At 35.9% G+C, this 16,992-nt stretch overlaps 1 protein-coding gene across 2 annotated transcripts in view; it reads left to right on the top strand.

Annotated features, from left to right (window-relative positions):
* Positions 1-9,591, top strand: part of BRMS1L (BRMS1 like transcriptional repressor) — a 32,507-nt gene extending 22,916 nt beyond the window's left edge. For both annotated transcript variants that reach the window (XM_045568542.1, XM_045568551.1), the window contains 6 exons: positions 777-873; positions 1,894-1,977; positions 2,647-2,711; positions 3,763-3,802; positions 6,470-6,596; positions 7,988-9,591. In XM_045568542.1, the coding sequence (XP_045424498.1) occupies positions 777-873; positions 1,894-1,977; positions 2,647-2,711; positions 3,763-3,802; positions 6,470-6,596; positions 7,988-8,105 (531 nt within the window). In that variant the 3' untranslated portion in view covers positions 8,106-9,591. The remainder of the gene's footprint in view (positions 1-776; positions 874-1,893; positions 1,978-2,646; positions 2,712-3,762; positions 3,803-6,469; positions 6,597-7,987) is intronic.
* The last annotated feature ends 7,401 nt before the right edge of the window (positions 9,592-16,992 follow it).

Here is a 16,992-nt window from a genome sequence, read left to right as displayed (position 1 = left end):
GCTACTTGGGAGGCTGAGGCAGGAGGATCGCTTAAGCCCAGGAGTCTGAGGTTGCTGTGAGCTAGGCTGACACCACGGCACTCACTCTAGCCGGGCAACAAAGTGAGACTCTGTCTCAAAAAAAAAAAAAAAATGATGGACTGGGATTAGTAGACCTGGGTTCTAGTCTGATCTGCCAGTCTTATCTGTTTTAGCAGTCAATCTGTCTATAGTTTTGCAGAGAGATTTGGATATAATTAGTCTGTAATTTTATAATTTAGACTATAATTTAATTATTTTAAATGATTATAAAATTTATACTTGAATCATACTTTTTGTGTTAGATTAGTCTATATTTTAATATGATGTTGAGATATTAGTGAGGAATAATGGCCCAATTATCATTCCTATGAAAAAATGTGATCTATTTTATAATAATATACTTTATAGAACAAGTTTTTTTATTATGGTGACAGGTTGGACCTGCTTATATTTAAAAGGGGACATGGGAGTTTGCAATGAGTTTTTTATGAAGTAAATATTTACCTCTTTATCATGCATAAATTTAGATGTTCTTATACAGAATGTAATTGCATATAGTTAAATCTATATTTAGATTCTATGTTTTGTTTTATTTCTTTCATGTATTAGATATGTCTCCTTTAAAATTTTTAAGTTGAACTGAGAAAGCAAACAAAAACACCATATATTGAAGTACTTTAAGAGTAAGTTATTTGGTACTCTAAGATAGATCAATTTTTTTCTTTCTTCTTCAGTATAATCTGTCTTTTTTCCAGAGTGAAAAGCTTTTGCTGTATGATACAGTCCAGAGTGAACTAGAGGAGAAAATAAGAAGGCTTGAAGAGGATAGGCACAGCATTGATATTACGTCAGGTAAGCGAATGATGTTATTATGACGTTTAAGTGACACCAAACCTTTGGCTCACTGCAGTGTGTCTCATAATATCTTAGCCTTCTAATATTAATGTTAGATAAATGAAGTGTCCCAACAAGAGGGGAAAAGGGAAAGCTCCTAAAAAATTTGATATGATTGTGATTGTTACTTTAATTTGAACTCACACTTTAGAAAGATGTAAAAAATGGAGCACATGAAAAGGGACAAAGTAGAAGTGTGACAGGAATCTACTGTAAGAGTAGTATTGGAAGACAGCTATAGTATATGTTTTTCCCTCTAAGTCTTAAAAAACTGTCATGTGGAAGAAAGAATAAAAACCTTTTCTCTTTGGCATCAGACAAGCTAGGGCAAATTGATAGACATTATAGGGAGGTAGATTTTTGTTTCAGAAAAAGGAGAAACATTAATAATTAGATCAGTCCAATGTACAATAGGCTTTTTCAGGGGTATTATTTAGAGTTTTCCTATATTTGATTGGAAGTTTACTAGGTTATCCTACAGTTCTTGAATAAGTATCACTTTATCTGTTATAAATTTTATTTTTCTGGTATAGAGTAGACATGGTAGAGTTAGACAAACTGAGCTCTAATGCCAGTGTTCCCTCAACTACTAATGGGGTGACCATGGACATTTACTTAGCTTTTCTCAATTGGTCTCCTTGTCTATCAAGGGGGAGTAATAATAATACCTACCTCAGAGGTAGCTTTGAAGATTAGGTGAGATATTGCATGTAATATATATTTTACAAAATACCTGGGATATACTCATCAATTCTTATTAACTGCCAAATTAATTTTTGCTTTAATAAAGACAGAGGAAAATTGATAAAGATATAACTGTTCATGAAATTATATGCAGTCTTAGGTATACATACATAGCCACCAATGAAGTTTTATACAGTTTTCTATGTAACTAAATAGCCACCATAGGATTACAGTCTTTTTTCCTCCTTTGATCACCAGAAATCAGCTAATACTAAATTTTTATTTACCTGCCAGAGCTGTGGAATGATGAGCTTCAGTCAAGAAAAAAGAGGAAGGATCCTTTCAGTCCTGATAAAAAGAAGCCTGTTGTTGTTTCAGATATCCTTTTCCAAATTTTCTGGGCTTTTTCCCCGTCGTGTACATTTTTGCATCATGCATACCTTTATAACTTTTATTTGTACACATTGACTTTATTTACATGATCTTGTAATAAGCAAAAGATGATTTATAAAACTGATTGAAGGCAGAAGATATAGTTTAGATTAAGAGAGGTAGGAGAAGAGATTTGGTCATGATCTCAACTTTGAAAATTATTATGGCTTTGTAGTTCATAAAGGCTTTGATGTGAAACAGCTATTTAGTATATAGCATGATTGTTTAATTCTCATGTATACCCTAACAAAATTTTTTTAATGTTTCTCAAATTGGAGTGTGAACTAATATGTGCACTCAATCTTGGCATTGCCTATGGTACCATGCCCTTGCCCCGTCTCATTTCCCCCTCCACCTTAAAAACAGTAACTAGGTTAGTGGTATATCTTACAATCAGTGATATCACAGAATTAAGGGAATGGGCTTATGGCATTAGAAGTACTAGAATGTATTTATCCTGGTACTAAGCGACTTCAAGAATAATCTGAAGCCAGGATTCAGGATACCAAAGGATTATGTCCATAAATCATTGTTCTATTCTCTGGAAACTAGATCTTTGGAAATATAATTCAAAGTGTGATATTCTTACAGCTAAATTGACCTTGACTTTTCAACGTCCATATATAGTTTATATGCTACAAGATCTTGATATTCTTGAAGACTGGACAACAATTAGGAAGGTATGATTAAAAAGGAATGAAACACAAGCATATTTTTGTAGTCTACTTTTTAAGATTCTGTGGTTTTTCACTAATAGAATATGATTATTATAAATATGCTTTGCTTTTGCAACTTTTTTTGTAAGACAGTCAATACTATTACAGATAACAGTGACTGCAAGAAGATTTTACGAATTAAAGACATGTCAGCAGTTTAATTGTATTTTTTATTTTATTATTATTATTTTTTTGAGACAGTCTCACTCTGTTCCCTGAGCTAGAGTGCAGTGGTGTCATCATAGCTCACTGTAACCTCAAACTCTTGGGCTCAAGCGATCCTCCTTCCTTGGCTTCCCAAGTAGCTGGAACTATAGGTGTGTGCCACCATGCCCAGCTAATTTTTTAATTTTTTGTAGAGATAGGTTTTTGCTATGTTGCCCAGGGGGGGTCTCAAACTCCTGGCCTCATGTGATCCTCCTGCCTCGGCCTCCCAAAGTGCTGGATTACAGGCGTGAGCACTGTGCCTGGCCCAGATTGTATTTTTTAAGTAATAATGTAATTAATAATTTATGTAAAAGTACAGAAAAGCATTGATTTAGTTTGCCCCAAAATAAGAATAATATCACCATCCTGTGCCTAGTCCTTAGCCCAGTCCTGGCTTGTAGAAGGCACTCGAATAAATATTTATTGAACAAACAAAAGTGACCACTTGAACTCTTATTATATGTCATGTATTCTGTCATTGAATATTCAAGAATTATACGTTTTTCTGTGTTTATTTGAAAGTGGAGGCTTATTTTCCTCATTAAATTTTTCCATTTTTATAAACTTCTTAGTTGAGGGTTAGAGATTATTTCAGGTATTGAAAACACCTCTAGGAGAAATTGTTATTCTTTATGTACATTCCTTATGGTCTTGGACATTAAAAATTTTGTTAGAGCAGCTAATGATTATATTTTACTATATTTGTTATTGAGCTAATCAGTAGTGTTATGCATATTAAGTAGATACCAAAATAAATTTTCAGTCTGAACTCAGACAACTTCTTTCTTCCTCTTTTTTTTAAATTAAGGCAATGGCTACCCTGGGTCCACATAGAGTGAAAACAGAACGTAAGTCATTTTGTCTGAATTGAGAAATATTCTCTGTAGAGACTTGTTGAATCAGTTGTTAAATCATCTATATACTAAAGAGCTCCCCTGTCAGTGGTTTTATTTTATCAGTGAATACCATACCTGTAATTATGAGGAATTCTTCTGGAGTCATTTGTTTCATTTAAAAGTTTCAGAATTTCTGGATGCAGTATAATTCTTCTTTTAATATTCAGCTACATTGCTATTGCTAATAATGGATCAGTAACTCAAAAAGTATTTATTGTGTATTTTTTTCTTTTTCTTTTTTTTTTTTGAGACAGAGTCTCACTTTGCTGCCTGGGCTAGAGTGAGTGCCGTGGCGTCAGCCTAGCTCACAGCAACCTCAAACTCCTGGGCTTAAGCGATCCTCCTGCCTCAGCATCCTGAGTAGCTGGGACTACAGGCATGCGCCACCATGCCCGGCTAATTTTTTCTATATATATTTTTAGTTGTCCAGATAATTTATTTCTATTTTTAGTAGAGACGGGGTCTCGCTCAGGCTGGTCTCGAACTCCTGACCTCGAGCGATCCACCCGCCTCAGCCTCCCAGAGGGCTAGGATTACAGGTGTGAGCCACCACACCTGGCCTATTCTGTATTTTATATGGGCTCAGTAATTCTGTAGCAGAGGTTTTTGGAATTCGTGGATTGACTTCAAAGGTTCTGAAATTGTGTCCTCTGAAATCGTGTACAAAATTTTTTCTGTGTGCACATTTTCTGAGGAGAGAGATTAGACTGCTGACAGTGGAGTCCATCAAAGAAATATACCCACCACCAACATTTACACATTCTGATATGCTTTAGTAAAACTGACATCAAATTACCCTTCCTTGATGTTTTTTGAAAGTTTAAAATCACTGCCAAAGTTGTGATGGACATTAGTGTCTAGGATAACTTTCTCCGTTTATGCCTTCTTTCACTGTAGATGAGATTTCCTAATCCTTCTAAGAACAATGAAGCTAGATTTTTTTAAAAAACATGTTCTAAATACTTAGAAAAGGAATTTCTAGTCACATTCTAACAGGTAAAGTAATCTATAAGAGATCAATTTCCATTTTCATCTTTAGTCCAAGGATTCCTTTAAACTTTATATCTTGTCAGGCAATCTCAGCAGTATTATACTAAATTACTGCCCTTGGGAATTAACTGCCAGGGCAACTGCCTAAATCTCTAGAGCAGTGGTTTTTAACATTTTTGAATCATAGATTCCTTTAAGAATATCACTGCCCTATTTGAGTGGGTCTCCCTCCTACCCTTGTTATCTTTAGTATTGTCTCCTATTAGCTGTATTTATAGCACTTACCTCAGTTTGTACTTTTGAGTTTGTTTACTTGTTTGTCTGTCTCCTGATGGATTGTAAGCTCCACAAAGGCTAAAACCATATCTCTTTTAGTCACAATTTTTTTTTCCCAGCACCCAACACACTTCCTTGTGTATAGGAAGTACTCAAGACAGTATTTGTTGAATGAAGGAATGAATGCTCATTGAACTCTTTCTACATAACAGGCACTATTTTAGTCTCTATTTTAGGCTCTGAGAATACAATAGTGAGAGAGATTGACCTCTGGAGCCTCCTTGCGGGAGGTGGAATCATAGATATATAAACAAATAATTAAGGAGATAGTTACAGATGATAACTGCTATGAAGGAAGTATACAGTTGTGATGACAGTTAATTGAGGAGTGGGTAGGCTGGTTGGGGAAGACCTCTTGCAGGAGGTGACATTTGAATGATGAAGTGCCTACTTCATGGTATACTTTTGACAGTATGTTTCCATGAAGAATGTTTTTTTCCCTGTATGAGTTTATCTGACTAATGCCAAACCATTTCTGGGATTTAGAAATAGAAGTTCTACTTAGGACATTTCCTTTCTTAGAATTAAAGGCCTGGGGAACTTTGGAATGTATATTAAACTGTGCTGCTTTGGAAGTGTCAGATGCCTGCAGAGGAGAAAATATAAAAAGTGTAATTTTCAATGGCAATATGCTGATTGATATTTTAACTACTGCTTAAAATTAGCACTAGAAATCAATAATGTACCTGCTTCCCCTTCTGTCACTTGTCTCTTAACTGATGATTTATTGTTCAATGTGTAGCTTTGTTCAGTAGTTATATTAAAAACTTAGTGAATTATATAAAAGAATGGGAGAAATCAAATTCTTTTTTTTTTTTTTTTTTTGAGACAGAGTCTCACTCTGTTGCCCAGGCTAGAGTGAGTGCCGTGGCGTCAGCCTAGCTCACAGCAACCTCAAACTCCTGGGCTTAAGCGATCCTCCTGCCTCAGCCTCCCGGGTAGGTGGGACTACAGGCATGCCGCCACCATGCCTGGCTAATTTTTTCTATATATATTTTTAGTTGTCCAGATAATTTCTTTCCATTTTTAGTAGAGACGGGGTCTCGCTCAGGCTGGTCTCGAACTCCTCAAGCGATCCACCCGCCTCGGCCTCCCAGAGGGCTAGGATTACAGGCGTGAGCCACCGCGCCCGGCCTTCTTTTTTTATTTGATTTTAGGTTTGCTATTTAAGAAGTATTTTTAGTGTTTTTTTCATATATGTGCATGGAGTGGTGTTAATTCTTAATATTCTGGCCCTTTTGTTCTTCTGACAATGTCTTATTAATATAACAGTTTTTGAACTGATCCCTTTAGCACCTGTGAAACTGGAAAAACATCTGCACAGTGCTAGGTCTGAAGAGGGAAGACTATATTATGATGGTGAATGGTATATACGTGGACAAACAATATGTATTGATAAAAAAGATGAATGTCCTACAAGGTAAAAAAAACCTTTATTATTTCAGTGTGGCTCGGTATTATAGTTTACAACATTGATGTCAATAAAATATCTGCTCCCTCTGTAGTGCATTCATAAATACATCATGAGTTGCCTGTAGATCTTTTTTTCACTGGCCATATGACTTGATTGTATGTGTACAACAGTGTTAATATTTATACACCAGTCTTCATATTAAGTTCATGAATACAAGCATTAACACAAGTGAAGATGTTGAAATTATTTAGCCAGTTAACTAATCCTGTTTGTTAATTCTTATAGTAAGTGAATTATTGTGATCTTAATATAATGATCTTCACACCAGACTATTATGAATCTTTGGTGGATTTAGTAATCCTTAACCTTTTTGGGTGTGTTACAGTATTTTGGATAAAAAGAATTTGTATCAATTAGAGTAGAAAACAAATGGAAAATTAATGAAAACCTTAAAAGTGATAGTAATTAAAGTATAACTTGAAAACTGAAAACTGCCTTTTAAAAGTCTCAAGAATTTGTCTAGGCTTAAATAAATTTTATATAATTATTTACATAGCCTTGTAAGTTTTATCTGGTTGTGGCCTTTTGAAAATATTGTTAATCAGCTTTCCTTCCTTCAGTAGTTTAAGAGTTAATTTTCAGAGTAATGACCTGCTATCATAAGAAAATATCTTTTTTGAGGTATCAGTGGTAAATAAAACATTTGAATTTAGTCTAGAATACTCATTCCCTAAATACAGTGGCTTTAATTGGATTATAATTTCATCTTTAAATTTTTAGAATTCCAGTAACTTTTCTCATAGAACCTCATTGATCTAATTACTAGGTTATATATGATACTCCTGGATTCTTTATTACTTTTGAGACATTTTACTACTACTTAATATAAAAGTGGTTAAAAAAGACATGAAATAGCATAGAAGGATAAAACACAAATCTATTTTTTTTTAAATTTCTAAGTAAAAATTAGTAGTGTCAAAAAAAAAATTCGTGTAAGTACTATAGATGGGTTGACACTGGAAATTGAGGATTAGTATTACATTTGAAAGATTTCCTATAGCCAAGGCTGATATGAGTTGGGGGTGTAATACCATATAGTGCATTTAGTACCACTCTGTTTTTGAGGGGTGGGAATAGAGTAGGAAAGATGTACATTTAATAGTTCTAATAGAAAGTGAATTTTACCAACTCTATTAAGAAAAGAAAGATGATCTATTAAGTATTGCTGAATGTGATATTTTTGACAGCATGCCCTGCTAATAACACAGCACTCTGGTAAATGAATGCTGAATCTGCTATTGTAGTCCCAATGAGTTTGGTTTTATAGCTAGTAATCTAAAATGAGTTGAGGAGGCATACTGTAATTCACTCATTCATTCTTTTTTTTTTCCTTTTAGTGCCATAATTACAACAATTAACCATGATGAAGTTTGGTTTAAGAGGCCTGATGGAAGCAAATCTAAGCTTTACATTTCACAGCTACAGAAAGGAAAATATTCAATTAAACATTCGTAATCATGATTTAAGTGTTACCTAAATCTACCTTATTAGTGTTACCAAGTGTGATGTGTCATGGGAGTAAAAAATGTATTCAATAACTTAATATTCTCATTGAATCATGAGAGAATGTGTATTTGTAGGTAGTACTCTAAGTAGACCTCATATTGATATGTTATTAAAAGAAACAGTAATAAAAGTTTAATCATGATCATTACATTTATTTGCCTCTTAGGTCTAATGACCAATAGTTATACTGTATATGGTAGGGGTTTCTTTCTAAACATTTTTCTTCAGTTTTTAAAAAAGTTATACAAATTTGTCTTATCTTTAGTGAACTATGACTACATTTATCTGCAATTTAAAACATTTTGTGTATCTTTGTCATTCATCATGTGTTTGTAAATATGACTGATAAAATGTTTTCCTATAAATGGTTTGTATTAGTACATTAGTGTTAAATCAGAACTGAAATTTAAACATATATATGAATATGTATATATGATATGGTGTCATCAGCTTATTTAGAACTGATGGCCTTACCTTACAATCTTGTTTTACCCAAAATTAAGCTATTGGGTTTGAAAGCTAAAAAGGAGCACTTTTGTAGAATAGCAGCTTTCCTTCCCCTCTTCCTTGATTGTATGGTGGTGACCTATTTTTACAAATTATACTTAATTAGTAAAATATGTGTCAAGTGATAACATGCTTCTACCTGTATTTCTTGTGACCCTTTAGAGGGTGGTATTTATACCTGGTATTTATGATGCAGTATATAAATGGGTGAACAGTAACTGACAGTATTGTGGTGTTTGCTGTACATGTCTGATCTTTTGACAAAGATTCTTAGTAAGCATTTTCCAGAGGTAAAACTAGGTCCTTATTCTAATTTTATTCCTAGGGCAAAATAGACAGGGATTATTTCCTTGAATCTATTCCCAAATTAATATTATTATCTTTGGTATTTCTATACCTTAAGGCCATTTGGTGCAATTTAGAAAATGTTGGCCTCCCTTAGCCACATTCAAAATTAACTTCCAAAGCCTCAGGAACAGTACAAAGAATTGAAACCCTTAATATGGCAGCACATTGGCTGTAGAATATATTTAGGGTACAACCAAATCAAGTATTCCTGGTGGTCTTGTGCACTTTAATTTCTGTTACAATAAGACTTAAGAGGACGAGGAAGAAATCTACTTATTAACACTTAGAGCAGGAATATCTGCATGATTCCGTTTGTTTTCTTACTATTTTACCTCTGCAAACATCTTCCTGTGCAGATTACTACTTCACAGTTGCCAAATTTTAAAACATTTGACTTCTGAAATTCAGTATCAGCAAAGTTATGCTACTTTGTTCTGTTTCTAATTAACCTTAGCAAATGTACATAATGTCATAACCCAATCGTATTTCACAGTACTTATGTATACAATGTTTGATAAGCATTTTTAATAAGATTTGTATTTTTAAATTTAGTATATAATAAAAAGATGTGTTTGAGTGTCATTTGTAGTGTCTTGAATTACTTATGTGTGTTTAGTTCTTTTAGTATTTATAACCTGTGCACTTTGAAGAAGGATTTGAGTCAGTTTATATCAATAGATATGGAGTGCTGCACAAATGTGTCTGTTTCTCTAAACCACAATTCAGCCTCTATTTAGATGTTCAAGACAGCTGAGTTATATTTAATTTAAAAATAAAGGCCAGATGCAGTGGCTCACACCTGTAATCCTAGCACTTTGGAAGGTCAAGGTGGGTGGATCACTTGAGCCCAGGAGTTGGAGGCTGTAGTGAGCTGTGATTGCGCCACGGCACTCCAGCCTGACAGTGAGACCCTGTCTCTAAAAAAACAGAAAAGTATATGTATGCATATCTGTTGTACTTTAATAAAAATTTACTGTAAACTTTTGAAATTCTAAAATAGAAAATCTTTATTTTAAAAACTAAGATTTAGTATACTTACTTTCAAAACTTTAATCTTTATATCATGTATACTCTTCCACCATAATATTAAGATTCAGGTAAACATATGCTTGTCTATGATTAAAATACTATAAAATATATTTGATTATTGGCAGTTTGCCATTAGACTTCTAGTCATGGGGTTTAGTTTAGGAGAAATGTTAGAAACTCTGAAATGTGGTGGAGCAGTTGCTGCTGCAACAATATTTATGGTCAGCCTCTGTCTTAGGATAAGTTTCTGCACCCTTGTTATTACAGTTCCCAGTTTTTCACGTTCAATCCACCTCTTCCTGCTGTTTCCCATTTAAAAAAGTAACCAGTTATCACTAATCCAATTCATCAACTAATAATAATTAGCAAACATTAATGGCACACTTCTGTCCTTTTTCATTGTTCATATTGGTGAGCTGGGCACTAAGTACTTTTCATTGCAGCCTTCATGTTAAAGTTGTTCTGATATTCATGTTGTTACTCAGAACTCCTCTCACAGAACCATGTACACCTCACTGATAATTATTTAAAAAGAAGAATAGGGAATTTGGCTGTTATTTGTAAGATTTTGTTTTTGGACCCAGTAAATCCAGTACAATAAAATTGAACTAAAATGAATTTCTCTCAGAAGAAAACAGATGTAGGATGAATGAATACAGTCTCTTGCTAAATTGGAATGCAAACTATTCTAGTTGCTAAAGATGAGGTAATATGAAATATTAAAAAACCACGAAAGCTCAGAATGGGGTTAGAGACAATGTTCCTTATATTGTCTTTATGATGAAATACAGGAGTGTGGCTGGTGTGTCAGCTAGGATTTAATGGGCAATTCCCCATTGGTCATTGTGGGCCAGAGTCATGTCTTCTGCTTCGTAGGTGCAGGAACTTGAACTTTATATGCCCCGTTATGGACTGAATTGTATCCTTCCACCTCAAATTCATATGTTGAAGCCCTGATCCCTAGTACCTCATGATGTGACTGTATCTGGAGATAAGAGGTGATTAAGTTCAAACGAGGATGGGTCCTAATGCAATCTCACTGGTGTCCTTATAAGAAGAGGAAATTTGGACACAGACACCATTTGTGTGTGCAGAGAGAAAAGGTTATGTGAGGACGCAGTGCGAAGGCTGCCATCTGCAAGCCAGAGAGAGGGGCCTCAGAAGAAACCAAACCTGCCGACATCTTGATCTTGGACTTCTAACCTCCATAACTGTGAGAAAATAAATTTCTGTTATTTAAGCTATCCAGTCTGTGGTATTTTGTTATGGCAGCCCATGTATTAGCAAACTAAAACATGCCCCAAAATGACACCTCTGGGGAAGTTAGACTGAGCAATTTACAGTGGATTGAAGTGTACAGCCAAGTCAGTTTAATGATTTACATTGGTAAGTATAATGGAGAAGATCTGACTCCTCAACTCAACCAGTTAGCACATTTCTTTCTTCTAGAAAAGTCTACGTGAAAGCAAAATTGTAATCGGATTTCTTTGTGTCAGTGACACTTCTTGGATTCACCAATCCTCTGGTGAGGCTACCTCCTTCCTGGTATTGCGCTGGACCTGTTGCTATAATCTTACTTTTGATTATTCTTGGTGCTCTGCTGACAAGATCTCTTTTCTGTTAACATGTGCTGTGTAGGCCTTGCCCACAGCCCCTCAGTTTTTTCTAGACCAAGCACCTTTATCACTCTGGCCAGTTTATTGGACCAGTGTGGTCCCTGACACATGGGCAGCCAGTGATAATAACACTTGTAATTTGAGTGACTGCCATGTGCCAGGAACCACGTTAATACATAAACTGAAAGTCCTTATGTAATATTTTTCATGTTCTAAACAAAATGAACATAAATCTAAGAATTCTGGTATGTCTACTCTTTATATATTTGCCGTAGATTGGAAATTTCTGGCCATGATATTTTTCTCAAGGTGTGAGAGGCAAAATCCTGTGGCAGAACTTATATTTTGAATGTTCTAAAACAGTTGATTATCTGAAGTTGCTAATGTTTATGAAAAATGTGGATATGGTTGGCTATAGAAAGCTAAATCTTTTTAAAGACACATTTTACTAAAGGAAAGTCAAGAGAAGTTACATAGTAATAGCCTTTAAAGTCTATTTTTTTTTCCTTTTCTATTTTCCTGTTTTTAATATAAGTTTGAGGTGAGTGACCTTGCCAGGAGAGAAGTGCCATAATTCTAGTTCAAAAATAGGCCACATAGTAGTATTTTATCTCTGCTAGTAAAGGTTACAAATTATGTTAAACTGCTGAGAAAACCAGACCCTTAAGTAGAGTATAAATGACATCTGCTGTTACAGGGATGTTGAAAGAAATATATTTCATTTATTATTGAAAGATTTTGAAAATGGCATTGTTAATGGCAGAGATAGTAAAGTGCTTGCACTTGTTTAAAGATAAATGTATGATTTCAGTATATTATGTTTAAGTACACTACGCATAATTGCACTTATTAAGGAAAACTGATTTATTTTTAGAGTTTGGGCACTGTTTAAATTATTCATTGACTCTAGCAGATTTTGATTTGAACCTTACACTTCATGGTATTAACTTATATTTTACAAATATATTTATAATGTACATATAATAATAGATTATCCATTATACAAGGGCCAGCTTGGTTTGGGCCTTTCCTGCACGTACTTGAGCTACATACACTCTTAGGCCCAAAGGTTCTGCTGGGCGTGTCAGGCTTCTCATAGAAAGGGGAGCCCAAGGGTGTGTCCACTCACCCTTCCTTCAGAGTCCTGCGTGTCTGCCCAAGGGAACTCTCGGCACCAGGCATGGCCCAGGCCCACTCTGTACAAGGCTGCCAAGTGGGGAGGAGACTCAAGAGCGAGCCTTCTGCTCTGGCCACTGCCTGCAAGGTGCCTTCTGTGACCTCTCCTGGGTCTCTGGATTTTCTCCTTTTCGACTTCCATCCTGAGATTTTAAAAGACTCTGTAAGATTCTATGTCTTATGTTTGTTGTTTTTCCGCCAGTTAAATAAAAAAAGGTACAGTAGGCCTATTGTTAATATTTACACTAATGGAATAGTATATGTACTCTTCTGTACTTCTCTTTTTCTTTCTTTTTTATGATAACATATGTTGGTGATCTTTCCATGCCAGACCCTAAAGAGCTACCTTCTTCTTTGTAACGACCACATGGCACAATACTGATGAACATTTAGGTTGTTCCCTTCCTTCCTGCTTCCTTCCCTCTTTCCCCGTCTTCCTTCTTATCAATCAAGGCTGAAGTGAACACTCTTGTACACACATCTTTAACCCTGGGAAAAAGTATATTTGTAGCATAGATTTCAAGCAGAATTGCTGTGTCAAATGGTAGGGGAATTTTGTATTTTATTAGATTTGCCAAATTTCCCTGCAAATAAATTGTACCAATTTACATTCCCACTAACAGTATATGAGGATGCCTATTTCTCTTAATCATCAGAAACTCTGGGTTAATTAATTTTTGAGGTCATCATTCAAGACCATTCTTTTACCTTCTCTTTGTTGTCTGCAGGTTGCATGCTAAGCCCTTATTCTACTCCCTTTAGAAGACTTTACTCACTTCATTGGCTTCAGATACCACATGTATACTAATAAATCCCAAATGTAAATCTCTACCTTCACCCTAGTTATATATTTCAGGTTTCCCACTGGGCATTTCCATCTATTATGCTCTTCACACTTTTGATATGTATAAACCTAAATCTTATCTTCTCTTGCATTCCTCCTCCAGCCTGAAATGCATTCCATCTGTGTTCCCACCTACCCAAATCCAGACCTTGGAGAAGTTGTGGCAGGTGGCTAAACACATGGATTTTGGAGCCAGACTAACTGGGTGTAAATTCTGCCACTTATCTGCTGTATAACTTTGAGCAACTTCTTAACCTCTTTGTGCCTCAATTTTTCCATCTAAAAATGGAACTAATAATGCTTCACAGGGTTGTGGTGAGGATTTAGTGAATATATGTCAAGTGCTTAGAACAGTACTTGTTACGTGATAAATTCTATGTAAGGGCTATTTATGTATTTTGACTCCTTCTCACATCTATGTAATTATCTAGTTCTATAGATTCTAACTCTGAAATCATTCTCTTCTCTTTACTCCCACTGATGCTTCCCTAGTTCAAGCCATGGGTATATTTTACTGGAATGATTCTGATGATCCAACTGGTTCCCTTGTTTCTTGCCCTTTCTTTGTAGCAAATGTTATGTTTCTAAAACCCAGAACGGTTAGGCAGGGACCACATCTGGCAGGCGGCAGATATAGGCCAGGAGGGTGGTTCCTAGGGGTGGGGAAGCTGGGGAAGGGACTGCAGGAAAACACAGCTAACAACTTCAAAGAGCAGGAACTTGAGGTTTGAGGCACACACACCTGCGGAGCCGCAACTTTGTTATCAGAACACCTGTCAATCATGTATATCAATCATCTGGTAACATCCCACCCCTCCCGTAAGCCCACCGCCGGACCAGGCCAATAAAAGGAAACCACCTGGGAGTCCTCAACGTCTTTCTCCACTTGTAGAGACTGACCTGTTCCTCTCTGGAACATATTCTTGCTTTGTATAGCTCCCTTCTTTTCTGCAATAAAAGCTGTTTGTGTGGAATTGCTTCCTGTCTGTGGTCACTCTGTCATACCAGCCCGGCTTGTGAATCTTCCAAGCAAGCACCCAAAGAACCAGGACAACAGTCCGCCAAGAGGCCGGACCTGACACCTTGTTTCTTGCCCTTTCTTTGTAGCAAATGTTATATTTCTGAAACCCAGAACTGATTTTTTTTTTTTTTCCCAGCTGGACTTCAATTCTTTTGTTTATCCAGAACTCCAGTTCTACTTTTTCCAGGAAATGCTTCTTCCCTGATCTGACGATGTTGTTCCAATGAGAACACCACTTTCTCTAATGCTCCACCATTCTTGGTCCTAGTTGGTTGGGCCAGGCGGGCATGTAATGCAAGCTGCAGCAATTAAAACCCTTCCCTGGGATCTTTCAAACTGTAACTGTGGAAAGAGTGTCAGTCTCCCTCTGATGTTTGAAACCGGATCAATAACATTTGGAAATTATAGGCAATTAAGTTTCCTGCCCTGTGGAGCGAGCTAAAGAGATGAGAGATGAACAGATAGTTTCTTAGGATTTAACTTCCTGATATTAGCTGACGCATCATACTTCTGTACTCCAGTCTTTCTCATGTTACATGGGTCTTCTAATAAATTCCTTTTTCTAAATTATTTTGAGCTGGTTTTCAAACTCTTATACCATTTATGATAAACACTTCGGGCTTCATATTCTATTGATTTCCATCTTGAAAATCATAATAAACTTTTATAATGTTACCACAAATTTAAGGAATAAAAAAATAAAAGTATTCATGAAATTGCAAATGTACACGTGAGAAAAAGAAAAGCAGTCTCTGACAACTAGGGACTGCCAGGCACTCACAGATGTTGTGTTGAACATAAATAATCTCATGGAACACCAACATCAAACAAGGCCACTCTGTGACCATGAGGAAGTAGGACAAAAAAACAAGACTCCTTCCACACCACTCCAATCTTGTCTAATTATAGATAAAAGCAAGGTCAGTCTGCAAACCACAAAAATACTAAACATTTCCCTGTTCTGGCTAATGTGAATGATTTCTGCTTCTTTACCAATTATACCATCAGCTTCACTTCGTTCTTCCTGCTTTATAAATAAGATTTATTAAGATACTCAATTATAGTATTGCCTCCACTTCCTTACAGCATTTTATCCAGAGCAAATCCCACTTCTTTGAACCCTACCAGAAATCTCCTAATACAAGCCTACTCCTATAAGTCCTTTCAAATACTCACAGTGCCGCATGATGCGTTTCTCCCTTATTGCAATGAACAAGGAACCCAGCTAGTTCAAGTACAAGTGTGTGCCTGGTGGCCTTTGGCTGGAGGGCATTTAAAACAGCAGTTTTGGTTTAAGAGTTTTTTTTTTTTTGAATTACTAGATTTAGCTTAAACATACTTAAGTATATTCTGGATACTGTTCTGGGAGCCTTCAGTATATAATTATAATAACTGATACAACACACTTAGGCTTTCACTTTCAAATACGCATTATTGAAAGAATCATGAAGGACAGGTGAAATGACATTTCCTGGAAGACATTTGTACTGTAATCTAAATCAGATAGTACATTGCTGCCAAAACCAGAAAATATTTCTACTACATTAACTAGGGACTGTTTGCCTTCTGGAAATGTAAAAGCTATAGTCCCAGTGCATTTTGATTAAAACCTGAAGGTGGCAGTAAATTCCTACAAGACTTAGGTGTTTAGGTTAGAATTTGTATTTTTCCTTCTAATTATGCCAAATTGTACAGTGAAACTACAGTTGTAGTTAATCCTATTGCATACTAATTAAAAGACATTCAGGAAGAAAATAAAGTTCTAAACAAGGATTATATTTTTATTACTGTTTGTTAACTGAAAAAAATTCACTATGTGAAAGGCTTGGGGACACTGTAGCTGGTTATACGCTTTCTGCGTCCCCGACCCGGGTCGCAGCCCATTACGGTCTGTGGCCTGTTAAGGCCCGGCCTCGAGTCACCGCCCGAGCTCCGCCTCCCGCTCGCGTCCCCTCCCGTCCCCTGCCCAGTCCGTGGAAAAACTGTCTTCCATGAAATCGGTCCCTGGTGCCAAAAAGGTTAGGGACCCGCTGCTTTACAGTTACTATAGAAACAAAGCATCTAATGAAAGAAAAGGAAACATTGGAACTTTTAATACAGATCAAAGCGCTCTAAAGGGAGGTAGCAGTAAATACAGCCATCTCTCAGTATCCTTGGGGGATTTGTTCCAGGACCCCCAGGGTTTCCAAAATCCATGGATGCTCAAGTCCCTTACATAAAATGGCATAGAATTGGCATATAACTAACGCATATCCTCCTTTAATTCATCTCTAGATTACTTATAATTCCCAATAA

This window comes from Lemur catta, chromosome 1, assembly GCF_020740605.2.
Source record: "Lemur catta isolate mLemCat1 chromosome 1, mLemCat1.pri, whole genome shotgun sequence".
Lineage (NCBI taxonomy): Eukaryota > Metazoa > Chordata > Mammalia > Primates > Lemuridae > Lemur > Lemur catta.
This window is presented reverse-complemented; position numbering and strand designations above follow the sequence as displayed.